We start from the raw sequence: 17058 nt of genomic DNA on the forward strand, positions 1-17058 counted from the left end.
GCAGCAAGCCCTGCCACTATATGGGTAGCCAGTGATATTCAGGATAGTGCTAGGGTGGTCTGTAAGAATTTTCAGCTGAAAATTTGCAGATAGGGTTGCTACCAAATGTATAAATCCTTTTATTTGTACCCCACATTTTCCCACCTATTTGCAGGCTCAATGTGGCTAAAATAGCACCATGAGGCAAAGCCTCCTAAGTTAAGAAAACAAATCCAGAGTGATGTTGCTAAATGAAATAAATATGTACAGAGAAATTAGAAAACATAGAGAGTACGGTTATGTAACGTTCATTAAGTTCATATCACATTTGGGTCAATTTGAGTTGTTGGATTCAGGTATTTAAGTTGGATCATTAGGCTGTGCCCCTTCAAACAGGAAAGTCTTTAATGATTTCCGGAAGTTGAGGGGGTGGAACGTAGTTTTCACGGCCTTTGGGAGTGCATTCCAGAGTTGAGTATTTATATATGAAAAGCTGGATCCATGAACGGATTTGTATTTGAGTCCTTTGCAACTGGGATGGCGGAGATTAAAAGATCTGTGATGATCTGATTGAGTTTCTGGTCGGCAGGTCTATGAGGTCAGACATATATATTAGGCTGGTAGTTTCAGATCAGGAAGAAAAGTGGGCCACTGATCACTGTTAAGAACGCATACAACCCAGTGTTTGGCTTGAGGACCACTAATCCAACTCATCAGGACGTTCCTAAAAAAAAAAAAAATTAGATGTGGAAGCTAATGGCACCCGTCTATATTACAAATTCCGCCACAGCACAGGTGTCGGCCTTTTGCTTTTCTGATATGGATCGTTTGGACTTGCTTTCAACAGCATTAAAGGAGTAATTTTTCGGGAAAATTGCTCACGGTGGCTAAAAATAACTTATGATTTCATAGGACTACTAGACACACTAAGCACTGTGCACAGATATGTAAAATAGTCCCTGCTCGACCTAGCTAGAGTTTGCCAGAACTCTTACTGCCCGAGATCGGAGGGAATCTCAGCTCTGCAGAGCAGACTGGCAAATCCTAAAAAGCACCTAGTAGAGACCACACCCCAGAAGGTAGCTGCCACTGCCCCACCCACATCTTCCGTGCTTTCTGTCACGCCACACCCCACTTCGCCTCTGTTTGGCCCCTCATGTTTGCCGTAGGGTGAAGCGTCGTGACGTCATTGTGCGTCAGCAACAGAGGAGGAAAAATCATGGCGGAGGCTTCCCCGCGGCCTGGACGATATTTCTGTCATTGCTGCTCGGCCGAGATCTTCCCGCGACTGCCGGTGAGAGGCGGACGGACACAGTACGGGGGGGAAAGAGTGGTCGCCAACCAGAATTCTGTTCTGCGAGAGGAGAGAAGTAGACAGAGCCGGGGAAGGAGGGAGGGAGAAAGAGGAGAGGGGGAAGAGAGTGAAACTGATTGAGGAGAGGCACAGTTCTGGGCCTGGGGGTCGTGTTGTTTCTGCTGTTATGGGCACTGAAGCTCATTTTCCTTTAGTCTTTTCTCTGGGAAGCCGCGCGGAGAACCGCGCTGCTGTCAGGTCTGTTAGGATAAGGATTTGTGCAGACATAGGGAAACCGTGTCTGCTTTTATGTGAGTGGAGTTCACGTTCGCAAAGAGAAGTAAAGCAGCAAGGAGCAAACAGAATGAGACGTCATCTGAGAGCATGGGGAATTCTGAGTGCTTGGTGGGTCAGATTCTTTGCAAAAACAAAAGTGAAGATGTCTAAGGAAAATAGGTGGGAGATAGTGATGTACTGAGTAAGAAAGAAAATTAGGATGATGAAGTTTGATAATCTCAAAATAGCCAAACAGCGGGATAAAGCAAGTAGGATGTTAGGCTCCATAGGGAGAGACATAACCGGCAGTGGTTGGGGAAGCTTCTCCAATTAACACCCCTCATGACCTTGACAAAAGTCAAGACACCCACTGTTGCCTCAGGAACCATCTAGATTTTAAGCCCTTGGACAGGGAAATAACTTGTATATCTCTGCATAACTCGCCAAACTTGGATTTGGAAAGGTGTGCAATAAAATCTCAGATCAAAAAGAAAGCTATATTACATATGCTGTAGCTGAGATCTCAACCTATACATAAGTCAACAAATCTCAGGCATCAGGTCACCATGATGACTAGAAATGTCTCCTGGCATATGGAATTTTCATGTCACTACCCACTGAAACATTAATGATCTCCTTTACACCATATGACTTTAAGTGAACTTGAGCTGTGCAGGGCAGGAACTTCCACGCTTTACACCCTGAAGTTAGTTCATAAGTTCCTGCACCCCATGATGGACAGCGATGTGGTAGAGAGGCAAAGCACACAGCGAGGTGAGAAGGGGAAAGAAGCTTGAGATGGTTGGCAACTTAAAGCACCTACAATTAATCCAAAACATGACAGTCAAAATTGTTAATGGAACGCACATGTGACCTTGTGGCACCATTACTATGCAAAGGGCATTGCCTGCTTATCCTGGATCATACTACATTCAAGATTTCTAGACTAAATCATTCAGTACACTACTCTGGACTACCTGCTTTTCTAGCCCAATTGCTGATACCTTAGCACCACACATGTTACATTCTTCACAATAAAATAGTTTAGTTATACCATTTCCATCACACTTGTTTTGATACCATTCAAGATTGTATATTTAGTGTCCCATCTCCAACCCTTTGGAATTCCCTGTTACACTATCTTTGCCTAGAGTCTTCATATCAGGCATTCAAGAGAGGTCTGAAAACTTTCCTAGTGGTTATGTAATGGTGTGGTGACTTGACCCAATGGCTGAAGACTTCCTTTATCTCTATTATCTTTACTATGAACAGGAGTGTATTTGTTTTTCTGTTTTGTTTATATTTAATATTGTTTTATAAACCACCATGATGGCACTGCCTTTGGCGGTATACCAATATTGGAAGAGGGTTGGTTATGGGATAGGGGGTGAAGACTGCTAGGGATGAGGAAAGATATAAGAGGGGAAAGCAGGTGGGTGAGAGACTTGAGATGAGGGGATTGAAAGAGGGACACTGCTGGGAAAAAAAGGAAATTTGAAAGAGGGAGTGTTGTGAATAGGGTTGGGATTGAAAGAGTGATGGGGAGGAAAATGGAGATTGCTAACTGTGTGTCCTTGCCCATGCCTTGCAGTGGTGTATTAAGGACCTGATGTATAAAACTTTCTTTTCCTTAGCTAGAGAATGGGGAAACAGCTTTAGTAAATTGGATTCTAAAAGAAATGTGGCAGTCCTCAGGGGGAGGATATTGTTCTAACTCCCTGTTTCTCTTTCCTCACCAACAATTTTTGATGTGTGGAGATTGGAGTGAAAGAGGCCTCAGCTCTGGCTCCTAGATTCAGAGAAAACTTGTCAAGACCTGATCCAGAGTATTATATCCAATTTTGGAGTCCATATCTTGGAATATAGACCAAAGGGTGACAGACCAAAGTGGGGGCAGAGTTTGCACCAAAAGCTGTAAGACTTAAGGGACTTAGCTATCTATAATCAAGAAGAGAAAGAAAGAGATGTACAGATGGGCAGATATCTGAAGGTTATACATAATGTGTGAAAATCAAACAGGTTTCAAAGAAGAGGAAGCTATAGAACAAGAAAGGGTGCGATGAGGCTTGAAAATAGAATTGGGAGCAACATTAAAAAATATTTCTTTCCACAAAGGGTTGTAGATGCGTGGAACAGCCTCCAATAAGAGGTGAAGAAGGCAAAAATAGTAGTAATTCAAGAAGGCTTGGGATAAACTTTGAAGATCCTTAATTGCAAGGCATTGAAGCAAAAAATAAAATTCAACTGGGGTATTGCAGTGCTTCAGGAAGCAACAAGGGTAGGCTAGGTGGGCCTTGTTGTTCTCTGCTGTCATATTATGTGTTTCTATTAATTATTACCTGGAAGCTCTAGGAGCCTCTGTTACATCTCCCTGTTTGTTTCTCATAGGACTATATTTGTCCACAGTGTGAATCTGGCTTTATTGAGGAGCTTCCAGATGAGACCAGGTAATGGCTTTTTCCTGGAGACTGGCAGTAGATGTTCTGGGGATTTGTGGTAGAAGCAAACTGACAGTATTCTGCTTCTGAAGCTAGTGAGATGTGCAAAATAATTTCATGCTACGTGAAAGAAGAAGAAAGGGTTCGATTTCACTTAGAAATAGTTTCTTTAATATTTTAAAACTGTACTTTAGTTATAGTAAGTAACAATCCACTATGTAAGGCTTTTGCGAAATGAAAACTGTAGCTGTTATAAGTAGTGCTTTGTGAAATGAGGACACAGGTGGGGGGCTTCCTGCTGGACTGCTATGAGGTAGTGAACAAGATAAAATATCCCATTCTCAGACCCATTGAGAAGCCAGTGATTCTGTGAATGACCAGAGAGCTGGGGCAGAAGTTGGAATGGATACAGCAGTTTCTTAAAATCATTTTCCAGTACAGAGAACATTAACTATAATGATATTAAGGCACTGCTGCTGCTTTCTGATGCCCTAGTGTTTTTCTTCTGATTCCCTTTAAGTAGATTAAGCAGTCCAGTAACTGGAAAATTTTGGACTTCATTAACAGTTGGCCCCAGGACACAGTCTTTCAAGCTTGGTTATAGTTTGTGACAGATGCATGAAAGTGGATTGTTCTTACAACCTGATTTTCAGCAGAGGTTCATGAGCAATCTCATCTCAGACTTGTTTCCAGAATTCTGGTGCAGAATCTAAATAAGTGTTTCATGAAGCCAAAAGTGACTGAAACCCCCTTTTTGTGCTGGTGTACACAGGCATGCAAGCAGTGTGTAATTTCTGTGTACTGTCTATGGAAGAGGCAGCAGCTCATCAACATGTTCTCCTGATGCTTGGGAGTGAAACTGGCATCACTGAAGGCCATGGGGCCTGGGTGGGTAGGATGTTACTGATTTTTGTTTCCCCCCACCCCCCACACTGGTAACTGGCTACAGCCTAAACCACACAAATGAGTTTCATTTATGCTAAAATCAAATGTAAGGTGTAAGTTAAAGAGAGTACCTTCCTGACTTTGGGGGTGTTTTAATGTGCTGTCACTTGACAGTTGACACCTGCCAAAGACAGGAAAATTGATTGAAATGTGACTATACTAGGAGGATTAAACTACCTTAAAAAAAAAACCCCTAAAACCAGTTACTTTATATGGGTTAGTGAGCTCAGTTTGAGGTATGTACTACCACTCTAGCACACTATTTTTGTATGCAAAAGAGCAGTTATACCATATTGCCACATGCAGTGACTGTGTTTGTTTTTTGTTAGAAATACAGAAGACAATTCCACCACCTCAACCAACTCCAGTGATCAAAATCAGTATCCGTTTGAAGTAAGTGCTGTCCTCTGGAGTGTTTACCCCCTCCCATTGTGGATAAAGTATGATTGCCATATTAGACCACTTTAAAGATGATAAATAGAAATAATATAAAGTAAGAACAAAAGAGAGAAAAAATAAGTCAATTCCTTTTTATTGGATTAAAAATATATTTTTAAAGAAGCTTTCAAAGGAAAACTTTCTTCAGGTCAAATACAAGCAAAAGATAACTATCAGAATATATACAGTGAAAATTTAAAAACATCACAATGACAGTCTCAAGGGAAAGGTAGGGGTGTGTGGGAGGGAGATAGAGAGGAAAAAGGAGAGGTGGATGGGTAACCATAAAGCGTGACATGCCAATATAACTATGGTTTGTAATGTAATAGGAAATCCAGATCCTTGTTACATACTGTCTAGTGGATGTCAAAATATTTTATCATTCTAACTTCAAAGGTCTTACGTTCCTGGATTGTGTCATAGTTACCGCTTAGTATTTTGAGCATAAATTTGTTTATGCAGTGTCCAGGTTCATGTAAACCCAGAGAGGTGTTATTCCAGCCACACAAAGATACCATCTTGTTGTATGCTCTGACCCAAGAGACATCTCAAAATCCTGACTACAATCCCAAAATGATCTCCAGGAATATTTCCTCTTCACTTAATGCACCCAGAGTACTAGAAAAAAAAAACAGCGAGTGCCCTATGTAGTGACATACAATCCAGAGCTAGAAAAACTGAGAAAAATCATAAAATAATCTGCAACCACTGCTCCATAAGGTTTAATTGCTAAAAGAGAGATTCCCAGTTCCACCAATTCTGGCTTTCCTTGAACCATCTAATCTGAAGCAAAAGTTAGTGAATGGCACACTCGTGACAGAAGCTCAAAAAGCAAATGGCACTAGCCCTTGCTATGTAGCAAACTGTGCCAGCACATATCACAGGAGTTCAGGTTACTCACATGGGGAACATAAAGGGATCCCTCATGCTCTTCCTCAAATGTTCACTTTTTTTTTTTTTTTTTTTTTTTGCATTAATTAATATACAAGTGTGCTACTCTGGCTTCTCCCCAAAGGGCTAGATGCTAAAGGCAAGTACAGGCAGCCCCACATTAGACATTTCAAAGCAAACCAAGGTGCCATCTGTGAATGTGGATTTTTCAGGATCAGAGCACTGCATCAGTAACTCTGTGGTTAGAATACTAAGAGGAAATTTTAAAACAAGCCATGAACATAACGTTGAAGGTAGGAATGATGAAATGTTTTGACGCCCATCGGACAGGACTTCACGAGGATCTGGGTTTCCTATCGCATTACAAACCATAAAGTTATACTGCCTTGTCACCCATCCACCTCTCCCTGTCATCCCCCTCCCCCTTCCCATAGGAAAAATGTTAGAAAAATAAGGTAATACCTTTTTATTGTACTTCATTGTTTTATTTCTATTTATTAGCCTCCCACTGTGTTAGAAGGGTTGGTCATGCAGTTCCAGCAGGCATACCTTGGCCTTCTCTGCTATGTGAGGGAGTGCCCCAGTTAGCATTTTATTGCGCATCTGGGATCAGGTTCAGTAAGGGTAGTGTGGCTCACTTCCAGTTAGCATTTTATTATCCTCTTGCCTTTCTCACATTTCCAGAATTTGGATCAGCATGTCTTCACTTTGCCACACGGCTACGGGCAGTTTGCATTTGGCGTTTTTGATGACAGCTTTGAATTTCCTGGTTTTGGGTCCACTAACCAGTCTGAGGACAACAGGGAAACAGAAAACAGGAGAGAGAGGGAGCAACAGTCTCGGCAGAGATACGGAGCACGGCAGCCTAGAGCACGGCGCTATGCCCACCGCACCGTTGGCCGACATGAGGGCGTGCCCACATTGGAAGGGTGAGCACAAGCTTGGAGAAGAATCTGTTCTGCATGGGGAGGGAGCATTCAGGGAATACTGTCTTCCCTATCATCAAGCCGATCAATCCATAGACTGGTGGGTTGTGTCCATCTACCAGCAGGTGGAGATAGAGAGCAATCTTTTGCCTCCCTATATGTGGTCATGTGCTGCCGGAAATTCCCCAGTATGTTCTCTATCTAGCAGGTGTATGGTCACACAGCAGCAGCTCTGGCTAGGTCTCCAAGCCTAATTGTTTAGGTTTTGTTGAGTACCTGGGGTTGAGGGCTCTTCATGAGCAAGTGCAAACCTGGTGTGCCAGGTCCCTCCTTTTCTCCCCCCTCCCGCTGTCTCCGTTAAACAACAGCAAGAAGTCGTCGCTGCTCGGAGCAAGAAGCAGGTAATTTTTACCTTTTACTAGCGGGCAGGGGGTTCCCCGAACAGTCTCCACGTGGCTATGGCCTCAGATGGCAAGGGCGCGAAAAGACGCTCCCCGGAACGCGTTCGTGCGCCTAGCGGGGAAGCAGGGGGATCGAAGGTAGAGTCGTCCTTTTTGGGCGCCCTTTCGGAACCGGGAGAGTTCACCGGTTTTTCCTCCGGCGCGGCGGCCTTTCCCGCCTTAGGTGCCCCTGCCCCGCTGGCCGCCCTCCCGGTCGTGATCTTCCACCCTCGGGGGACTCGGTCTCCTCTGATGTGGATGACGGCAGCGTGTCTGAGTTCTCCCAGAGATCCTTAGCGGAATTGATGGAAGAGACTGATCCTCGCTCGGATGGAGCGGAAGACCCCCTCTGCAGCACGGCTTTTTCGCTCAGAGGATTTGCCCAACCTGCTTGTGCAGGCCATGAGCATTTTGAAGATTGCATCTCCGGAGGAAGGCTCTCTCTCAGCCTCTACTGGCTCCGCCATTATGCTGGGAACGAAGCGCCCTCCTAGAACCTTCCACGTTCATGAAGCCATGCAGACCTTAATTTCAGCGCAATGGGATGCCCCTGAGGCGAGCCTGAAAGTAGCCAGGGCTATGTCCCGTCTGTACCCCTTTCCTGAGGGGGAACAGGAAGCCTTTGTCTGGCCCACGGTAGATTCCTTAATCACTACCGTGACTAAGAAAACGGCGCTGCCGGTGGAAGGTGGCACTGCCCTGAAGGACGCCCAAGACAGGAGAATGGAGGCGGCCTTAAAGTCGTCCTTTGAGGCGGCCGCTCTGAGTTTGCAAGCCTCGGTTTGCGGCTCCTACGTGGCTAGGGCGTGCCTGACTGTTTTGCAGCGGGCTTCCCCCTCGGACCCTTCCTGGAGGGCGGAATGGCTGACCCTGGAGTCGGGTTTGGCCTACTTGGCAGACTTGCTGTATGATGTTTTGAGAGCCTCGGCCAAGGGCATGGCTCAGACAGTCTCTGCGCGGCGGTGGCTATGGCTTAAGCACTGGTCTGCTGACCATGCCTCTAAATCTCGCCTAGCCAAGTTGCCTTTTAAAGGCAAGTTGCTCTTTGGGGACGAGCTGAACAAGATCGTGACGGAGCTCGGCATGTCCAAGGGCAAGAGGTTGCCAGAGGTCAGGACTCGGGCCGGCAGTGCCCGACCTGGTTCCTCTAAGGGCCGATTCCAGGAAGCCCGTCGGTATCGCCCGGGCAAGTCGGCCTCCTCTGCCTCCGCTTCCTTCAAACGGAACTTCTCCCCCAAGCAGCATTCCTTTCGTAGGGACTACCGTCCCGGAGGTTCATCCTCCAGCCCACCCCCAGGGTCGCATACCCAATGACGGGGACCTGGTCCCAGTGCAGATAGAAGGAAGGTTGTCCTCGTTTCTGAGCGAGTGGACCAGGGTAACTTCAGACGCTTGGGTTCTGGAAGTCATCAGAGACGGCTACAAGCTAGAGTTCTGCCAACCCATAAGAGACGGGTTTGTAAACTCTCCTTGCAAGTCTCAGGTCAAAGCAGCTGCCGTGCAGCAGACTTTGAGCAACCTGATCCGCCTGGGCGTGGTTGTCCCGGTGCCAGTAGATCAGCTTGGCAAGGGGCGCTACTCCATTTACTTTGTGGTGCCAAAGAAAGAAGGATCTGCTCGGCCTATTCTCGACCTCAAGGGAGTCAATCAGGCCTTGAAAGTTCGGCACTTCCGGATGGAGACCCTCTGCTCCGTAATAGCTGCGGTGAAAGAGGGAGAATTCCTGGCCTCCCTGGACATCAAGGAAGCTTACCTACTGGCCGCCTCATCAGCGCTTTCCCATCTGGCCGCCTCATCAGCGCTTTCTGCGCTTTGCAGTGCTGGGCCTACACTTCCAGTTCAGAGCCCTCCCGTTCGGGTTGGCTACAGCTCCGCGGACCTTCTCCAAAGTAATGGTGGTCATTGCGGCCTTCCTCCGCAAGGAGGGAGTGCAAGTCCATCCCTATCTGGACGACTGGCTGATCCGAGCCCCTTCCTATGCGGAGTGCGGGAGAGCTACAGACAGGGTCATTGCTCTTCTGAGCTCCCTGGGATGGATCATCAACTGGGAGAAAAGCCAGCTGCGCCCGACTCAGTCCCTGGAGTATCTGGGAGTTCGATTCGACACCCAAGTGGGCAGAGTGTTCCTGCCGGACAACCGGAGCATCAAGCTTCAGACCCAGGTGGGCCAGTTCTTAGCCTCCTCTACTCTACGGCCTTGGGACTATGTGCAGCTGTTGGGCTCCATGACGGCCACGATGGAGGTAGTGCCCTGGGCCAGGGCTCATATGAGACCACTACAGCACTCTCTTCTGCGGCGGTGGACTCCAGTCTCGGAGGATTACGCCGTACGCCTTCCTTTGGATCCAGCGGTGCGAAAGGCGCTGAGCTGGTGGCTGAGGCCAGGCAAGCTGTCCGCAGGAATGCCTCTTACGACCCTGGAGTGGGTTGTTGTCACGACGGACGCCTGCTTGACGGGCTGGGGAGCCCACTGCCTGGGATGGACAGCACAGGGGCTCTGGTCTCCTGCAGAGATGAAATGGTCCATCAACCTCCTGGAACTCCGAGCCATTCGGTTGGCGCTTCTAGAGTTTCTCCCGGTACTGGTGCTGAGGCCTGTACGGGTCCTGTCGGACAATGCCACGGCTGTGGCCTATGTCAATCGCCAGGGAGGTACCAGGAGCGCCCCTCTAGCCAAGGAGGCCATGAAGCTATGCCTGTGGGCGGAAGCGAATCTGGAACAGCTGTCAGCGGCCCACATTGCGGGAGTCATGAATGTCAAGGCGGACTTTCTCAGTCGCCATACCTTGGATCCCGGAGAGTGGCAACTGTCTGCTCGGGCGTTCTTGGACATCACGAAACGCTGGGGCCGGCCGAGCCTGGATCTGATGGCGTCCTCGGCCAATTGCCAAGTGCCGCGTTTTTTCAGCAGAGGACGGGACCCTCGATCTCTGGGAGTCGATGCTCTTCTCCAGCAGTGGCCGGCACAGGAGCTTAACTACGTGTTCCCGCCCTGGCCCATGATGGGCAGGGTGCTAGGCCAGGTGGCAAAGCATCCGGGCTGGGTGATTCTGGTGGGTCCGGATTGGCCCAGACGTCCCTGGTATGCGGACTTGGTCAGACTCTCGGTGGACGGCCCTCTGCGGCTGCCAGCGGAGCGGGGCCTCTTACATCAGGGTCCCGTGGTGATGGAGGATCCCTCCCCCTTTGGTCTTACGGCCTGGCTATTGAGCGTAAGTGGCTGAGGAAGAAGGGCTTCTCAGACAAGGTCATCGCCACTATGCTGAGAGCGAGGAAACGCTCTACTTCCACCACTTACGCCAGGGTTTGGCGTACCTTTGCGTCATGGTGCGAGGCAGGCTCTATATCGCCCTTCACTGCTCCAATATCTTCAGTGTTGGCGTTCCTGCAAGAGGGGCTGGAGAAAGGCCTGTCGCTCAGTTCGCTGAAAGTCCAGGTGGCGGCTCTAGCTTGCTTCAGGGGTCGTCTGAAGGGGGCTTCCCTGGCTTCACAGCCGGATGTGGTACGCTTTCTCAAAGGAGTTAATCACCTGCGCCCCCCTCTGCACTCGATAGTGCCTACGTGGAATCTCAATCTGGTACTACGGACCTTGCAGAAGCCGCCCTTCGAGCTCTTGACAAGGGCATCGCTGAAGGACCTGATGTTGAAAGCAGACTTCCTGGTGGCTATCGCATCAGCCAGAAGAGTTTCCGAGCTCCAGGTGCTCTCGTGTAGAGAACCGTTCCTGCGATTCACTGAGGCAGGAGTATCGATTCGCCCAGTGCCTTCCTTCCTGCCCAAGATTGTTTCTCGATTCCATGTGAATAGGCAGCTTTACCTACCCTCCTTTCGTAGGGAGGATTACCCAGAGGAGTACCCTGCGCTCAAATATCTGGATGTTAGACGGGTCATCATCAGATACTTGGAGGTGACCAATGATTTCCGGAAGTCGGATCATCTGTTCGTGCTGTTCGCAGGCCCTCGTAAGGGTCTGCAGGCATCTAAGCCTACAGTGGCATGTTGGGTCAAGGAGAGGATCGCATCAGCTTATGTGGCGGCGGGGAAGATTCCGCCTATTCAGCTGAAGGCACACTCTACTAGAGCACAAGCAGCCTCGATGGCGGAATCCAGATCTGTCTCCTTGGAAGAGATTTGCAGAGCGGCTACTTGGTCATCGGCTCATACCTTCTCACGACATTACCGCTTGGATGTGGCTGCTCGGGCCGAGGCCCAGTTTGGGGCTTCAGTGTTGCGTTCAGGGATTTCCATGTCCCGCCCTGGGTGAGTACTGCTTCGGTACATCCCACCAGTCTATGGATTGATCGGCTTGATGACAGGGAAGGTAAAATTATGTATCATACCTGATAATTTTCTTTCCCTTAATCATAGCCGATCAATCCATAGCCCCTCCCAGATATCTGTATTGTTTGTGTTCTGGTTATATTTCAGGTTCAAGTTCAGTCTTCATTTCCTGTTCACGAGGACTTCGTGTTCAAGTTCTTCCAATTGAAGTCTCTTTGAGTTGAGACGATTTTGTGTTACAGTGAGCTGCTGCTTCCTCTCCCCCCGTTTCGGCGGTGGCTGGATTGATAACTAAATTATGCCGGCGCTCCCTCCCGATTTGTGCGGCTGTAGGGTAGCTTTATATCCCTCCCGCTTCGGCGGTGTTAGGGTAAGCCAGCTCCTCCCGAGGTTGCGGTAGCAGGATAAGCCAGTTCCCCCTGCGTCGGCGGGTGTGGTTTCCTGCCCACCGCCCCGGCGATGGTGCGCTGGAATATTTCCCCTCCCCCAATTCGGCGGTGGTGAGCTGGGCAGAGTGTCCCTTTGTGGGTGTAATTCTCTAAGTGCTGGGTCCTGCGGATGGAGCTTTGATATCTACATACTGAGGAATTTCCGGCAGCACATGACCACATATAGGAAGGCAAAAGGATTGCTCTCTATCTCCACCTGCTGGTAGATGGACACAACCCGCCAGTCTATGGATTGATCGGCTATGATTAAGGGAAAGAAAATTATCAGGTATGATACATAATTTTACCTTGATGCAGTTGCTTCCTGCAGGAGGCCTTTAGCTGCCTGCATTCTTAATCTGATAAGCTTTTCTGCAGGCTGAATAAAGTTTACATTTGCTGTGAGCTAAAATCTAAGGGCCCAATATTCAGAAAATGCTGAGCTCCTAAGTTAGCCTTTTAAATCTGTGCCCTATTTTCAGCCAATCTTAAGAACAGAAGTTTTCAGCTGAAAATTCATCTTAATTTAGGAGTTTATGTAGGCCTGCTATTTTTTTGCCAAGATTTATGAACCTAATTTAAAGAACTTGCACTGATTTTCAGTACTAGGCTCCTAACTTTTTTTCCCTGCCCTAAATCTGCCCCTGTTGCCACTCGCTTTTTATGCTCCTAAATTTGAGTTTAGTGAAATTTTTAGTAAAAATGTATGCACTCAGCCCTAGTAAATTGTCAAAAGAGACTAATTTATGAGTATAACTCTAAAATTTAGGAGCATAAATCCTTTGACTTTCAGGCTCTTTAATATTTGACTAGAGCACCAGGTCTGTGTTGTTCTTCACTAGACACTTTTGTGCTGTAGTAAATCTAGGAGAGTTGGAAGTTGTGGCTGCAGGTTAAGTTCCTTGGGTAAGTTACTTGTTTTCCAGTGTATCTTGTTACCACTTCTATTTCCTTTAGCACTAGTTAAAGTGTCAGATTCATCTAGAAACCAGTTGGATTAGTTCCAGCAGGCCTAGGGTGGCCAGTTACTATCCAGTCCTGTGAAAAGTTGCACATGGACTCAATGAGGGTTCTAGCTTACTACAGCTCCCCAGAAGCCATTTAGGTTATTGCTGGCCTGTTGACATGTGAAAGGTGCTTCAATTCGCACCATCCCAGCCTGAACTATGTCGATGTATGCGGGCCAGAGACTTCATATAGTATACTATAGTTTTTCTGTATGGGTTCTGCACTAGAGAATGACATGGAGACAAAGTTTGTTCCTATCACTGTCCTTTCCCCGCGGGCTCTGTCATCATCTGCACAAGCCTTGAACATTTATGATTTTATATTTAAATCTTTTTGTTAACATATAAAAAGAAACAATATTCTGTGTAGCTGTTATTTATACATTACAAATGGTGGGAGGATATGGAAAGGATGAGGTGGTGAACTGAGAATGGGATCTTGTATACAGAGAACCAGTGAGAAGGCAGATTGCCTGACTTAGATCAGGAGCAATGTCTTGCAAGTAGCAAGGCTTCTGTGTTGGGATCTACCCTTGTAGTGGGAATGAGAATAATGAGTAGTATAGGTATTGTCGCATGCCGTGGTGTTCTGTATCTGCCTGTTGGACAGTAATAAACTATACTTTATTGATTTGGGGAAACTGTGTTCCTAGGCCACGAGACAGCACCCTGCTGTCTGATCTATACCTAAGATTACTTTCTAATGAGAACTTTCTTTGGCTACTTCCAGAATTATACAGCAATTGGTAAATGGAATTATTGCACCAGCAGCGGTGCCAAACCTGGGACTAGGACCGTGGTGAGTCAGGAGACTTAAGGACTTTCTGCCGCCAGCCTTTGTGGCCCAAGTGGGTGTTAATTCTGCTTTCTCTCTCCTGTCTCAGGGGGGTTTTACATTCCAATCCAATGGACTATGCCTGGGGTGCCAACGGGCTGGATGCTATTATCACTCAGGTAAAGATTGCTGCTGGGGGTTCGTGGCTTTCTGATGGTTGAGAGATGTACGTGTGGTGACCCACATGATCGTTTCCCTCCTTTCTGCATGTCGCACCTCTTCCTTTCTCACTCGCTCTGGCCATGTGTCTTTTCTTGTCAGGTACAGTATCCAGAACTTGATTTTCTGGTATTTTTCAGTTACTAAATCAATTTGAGAACACTGGACCTCCTCCGGCAGACAAGGAGAAGATCCAGGCACTTCCAACTGTACAGATAACAGAAGAACACGTAGGTAGGTGCCACAAGCGGGAAGGGGCGTCTGCTGTGTTAGCACCTGCACAGCTCCTTGTAGGATGAGAGGAGCCCTGGCTTCGGTCTTATTTCATATTCTCTTGCCATTCTGCAGGTTCTGCGTTGGAGTGTCCAGTGTGTAAAGACGATTATACAGTAGGAGAAAATGTCAGGCAGTTACCGTGCAACCATCTTTTCCACAATGACTGTATTGTCCCCTGGCTAGAGCAGGTGAGCCATCCTCTGCCTGGAACTTCACCAATTTGGCTGTTCTTGGTGGTGGTTCTTATCAAGAGTTTTCCTCAGAAGGACAGATCACCGACACTTTTGCATGGCTGTGGGCTCTGACTCTAGTGCCAGAGAATACCTTTTAATAAAACATCCTGTACTCCCAGGGGAAAGGTGCCTATTGCTTAAATCTGCCAGCTAAACTGGTAGCAAGGAAGGACTAGAACTGACTAAACCACCTCACAAAGGTGGCATACTTTGGTTGGGTATAGGGGGAGGGGAGTGAAGCTTGCACTGCTGCTGCCCTTACTGTCCCTGTCCTGTGGTGGGTCCTAGGGTGAGAGCAGTGTTCTCAGGTGGCATTTTCTGGGCTTATTAGCTGCTGCTTTTCTCCATCAGCAGCTGCTGGCGAGAGTCCATAGGACTTTCTTTGTAATAATGAGCATGGCAGGAGGTCTTTGCGCCTTCAGTTCTCCTTCTGCCTCGCTAGAAGGCGTGAGGGATTGCACCCACCTACAAGACAGCTTCAGTTCCTAGAGACTGTGCTGGCCCTCTAATATAATTTAATGAGTCCTAGCATGTCCTCTTAAAGCTACATTTCTGTGTCTCAGCCTGGCTTTTTCTATCTCTTTGCCTCCTGCTTTACAGCATGACACGTGTCCAGTGTGCCGGAAGAGTTTAAGTGGACAGAACACAGCCACAAACCCCCCAGGACTGACTGGAATGGATTTTTCCTCTTCCTCCTCCTCTTCCTCTTCCAGTTCACCCAGTACTGAGACTTCTGCAAATAACTCATGAAGTGGAAATCGCATCAGCCCTGTTTTCTTCCCTCTTCCCTGCCCCACGCCCCCCCCCCCCCCCCCCCCCCCCCCCACAACCTCCTTCTCATCCTTTCCTCTCCCTCCCTGGTTTCTGCAAATTGAGATGAGCAGCACAGGGGACTGGAGAACCGAACTGAGCTTCACAGGCAGAGCAGGGGCCTTCCTTCCTCGCCACTGGCACATTCTGGAACAATAGCTACTGGCCGTGTGACAGTACTGTGGCACCATGTGGACTCGGGAGGAGTTATGGCTGCAAACCTGAAACACTGCGTGCTGGAGGAAGTGGTGGCTGGATGGCTGTGAAATTACAAAATTTTTTTTAAAGTGCTTTGAAGTTTTTAACTTTTAAATTAAAGGGGTAATGTTGATGCTTTTACTGGCTCCAGGGGTTACTGCTGCTGGCTGCAGCCTCTGGAATTTGTATACCTTCCCTGACCTCCCCTCTGCTAATGTGGACAGTGCACAGTAGAAGTGTTTGGCTGCAGGGTTCTGTGCAAGATGCTGGCAGATGGTGCTGTGGCTTTCTTTTTTTTTTGAGGTATCATTCATTCATTGTCCCCGCTGCTTCCTGGAGATCAGCTGATGTTAGGAAACAGCATGAACATGTATTTTATTTCTTCTCATTTTCTTCCTAAAGGGAGCTGATGTACCTTTCTCATAGGTGGCCTGACTGTGCTGCTTTTGGGAAGGAGTGGGGGGAGGGATGGCTCTAATGGGTCATGGTGAGGCAGTCCCATTTCCTTACATAAATTCTGCTCCAGGATGTGAGGGGGAGCTGAGTTCAGAGCACTGCTGCCAACTAGGCTTTTAACAAATAAACATTTGAACACTGTACCTCATCTGAGATAGATTGGGCTATTAATGCTTTCTGGTTTTACTAATGGCGTTTCAGGTTTTGAATGATCATGAAAGGGAAGGGGTTTGGGGGGAGATATCATTTCAAGGATGCATTCATGAAACATAAGCAGTTATGAGGAGTATTAAAACCTGGCAGTTTGTTTCAGGTGTTCTTGTGTGACATGTAGTGAGAATACCTCGTAGTGCAATCGTGTGACCATATGTGATATATGGCAGGCAAAACAGTCGGAAGAGGGAACTCATTTAACTGTGGTGTGGTCAAGGTGACTAAAACAACCAAGTTGGAAAGAAGTTTGGACACGTTTGTGGAGGAAAAGTCTATACAAAAATTATTAGCCAGGTAGACTTGGGAGAGCCATTGCTCATTCCTGGAGCTGAGCTAGGAGCCATGGATCTACGTTTTGGATCTGCCAGGTCTTGTGCTCTGGACTAGCTGCTGTCAGTGATAGATGCTGAGCTCAGTGGACTTGCTGGGACTCAGCATGGCTTTTCTTATGTACCAGTGCTGACTTTCATGTAGCTCCTGCTGTAATTCCAGAGTTATAAGAACTTGTATGCATTCTTATCTTGTTAAACTGTAA

General features: G+C 47.5%; 1 protein-coding gene across 1 annotated transcript; it reads left to right on the forward strand.

Annotated features, from left to right (window-relative positions):
- Window positions 1-1159: 1159 nt before the first annotated feature.
- On the forward strand, window positions 1160-15666 carry RNF126 (ring finger protein 126). Its single transcript, XM_030217987.1, has 9 exons — window positions 1160-1273; window positions 3938-3996; window positions 5262-5325; window positions 6946-7190; window positions 14074-14142; window positions 14228-14297; window positions 14478-14571; window positions 14686-14801; window positions 15447-15666. The coding sequence occupies exons 1-9, from the start codon at window positions 1199-1201 to the stop codon at window positions 15594-15596; spliced, it is 942 nt and encodes a 313-aa protein (XP_030073847.1). The 5' UTR covers window positions 1160-1198; the 3' UTR covers window positions 15597-15666.
- Window positions 15667-17058: the final 1392 nt, after the last annotated feature.

Source organism: Microcaecilia unicolor, chromosome 11 (assembly GCF_901765095.1).
Source record: "Microcaecilia unicolor chromosome 11, aMicUni1.1, whole genome shotgun sequence".
Lineage (NCBI taxonomy): Eukaryota > Metazoa > Chordata > Amphibia > Gymnophiona > Siphonopidae > Microcaecilia > Microcaecilia unicolor.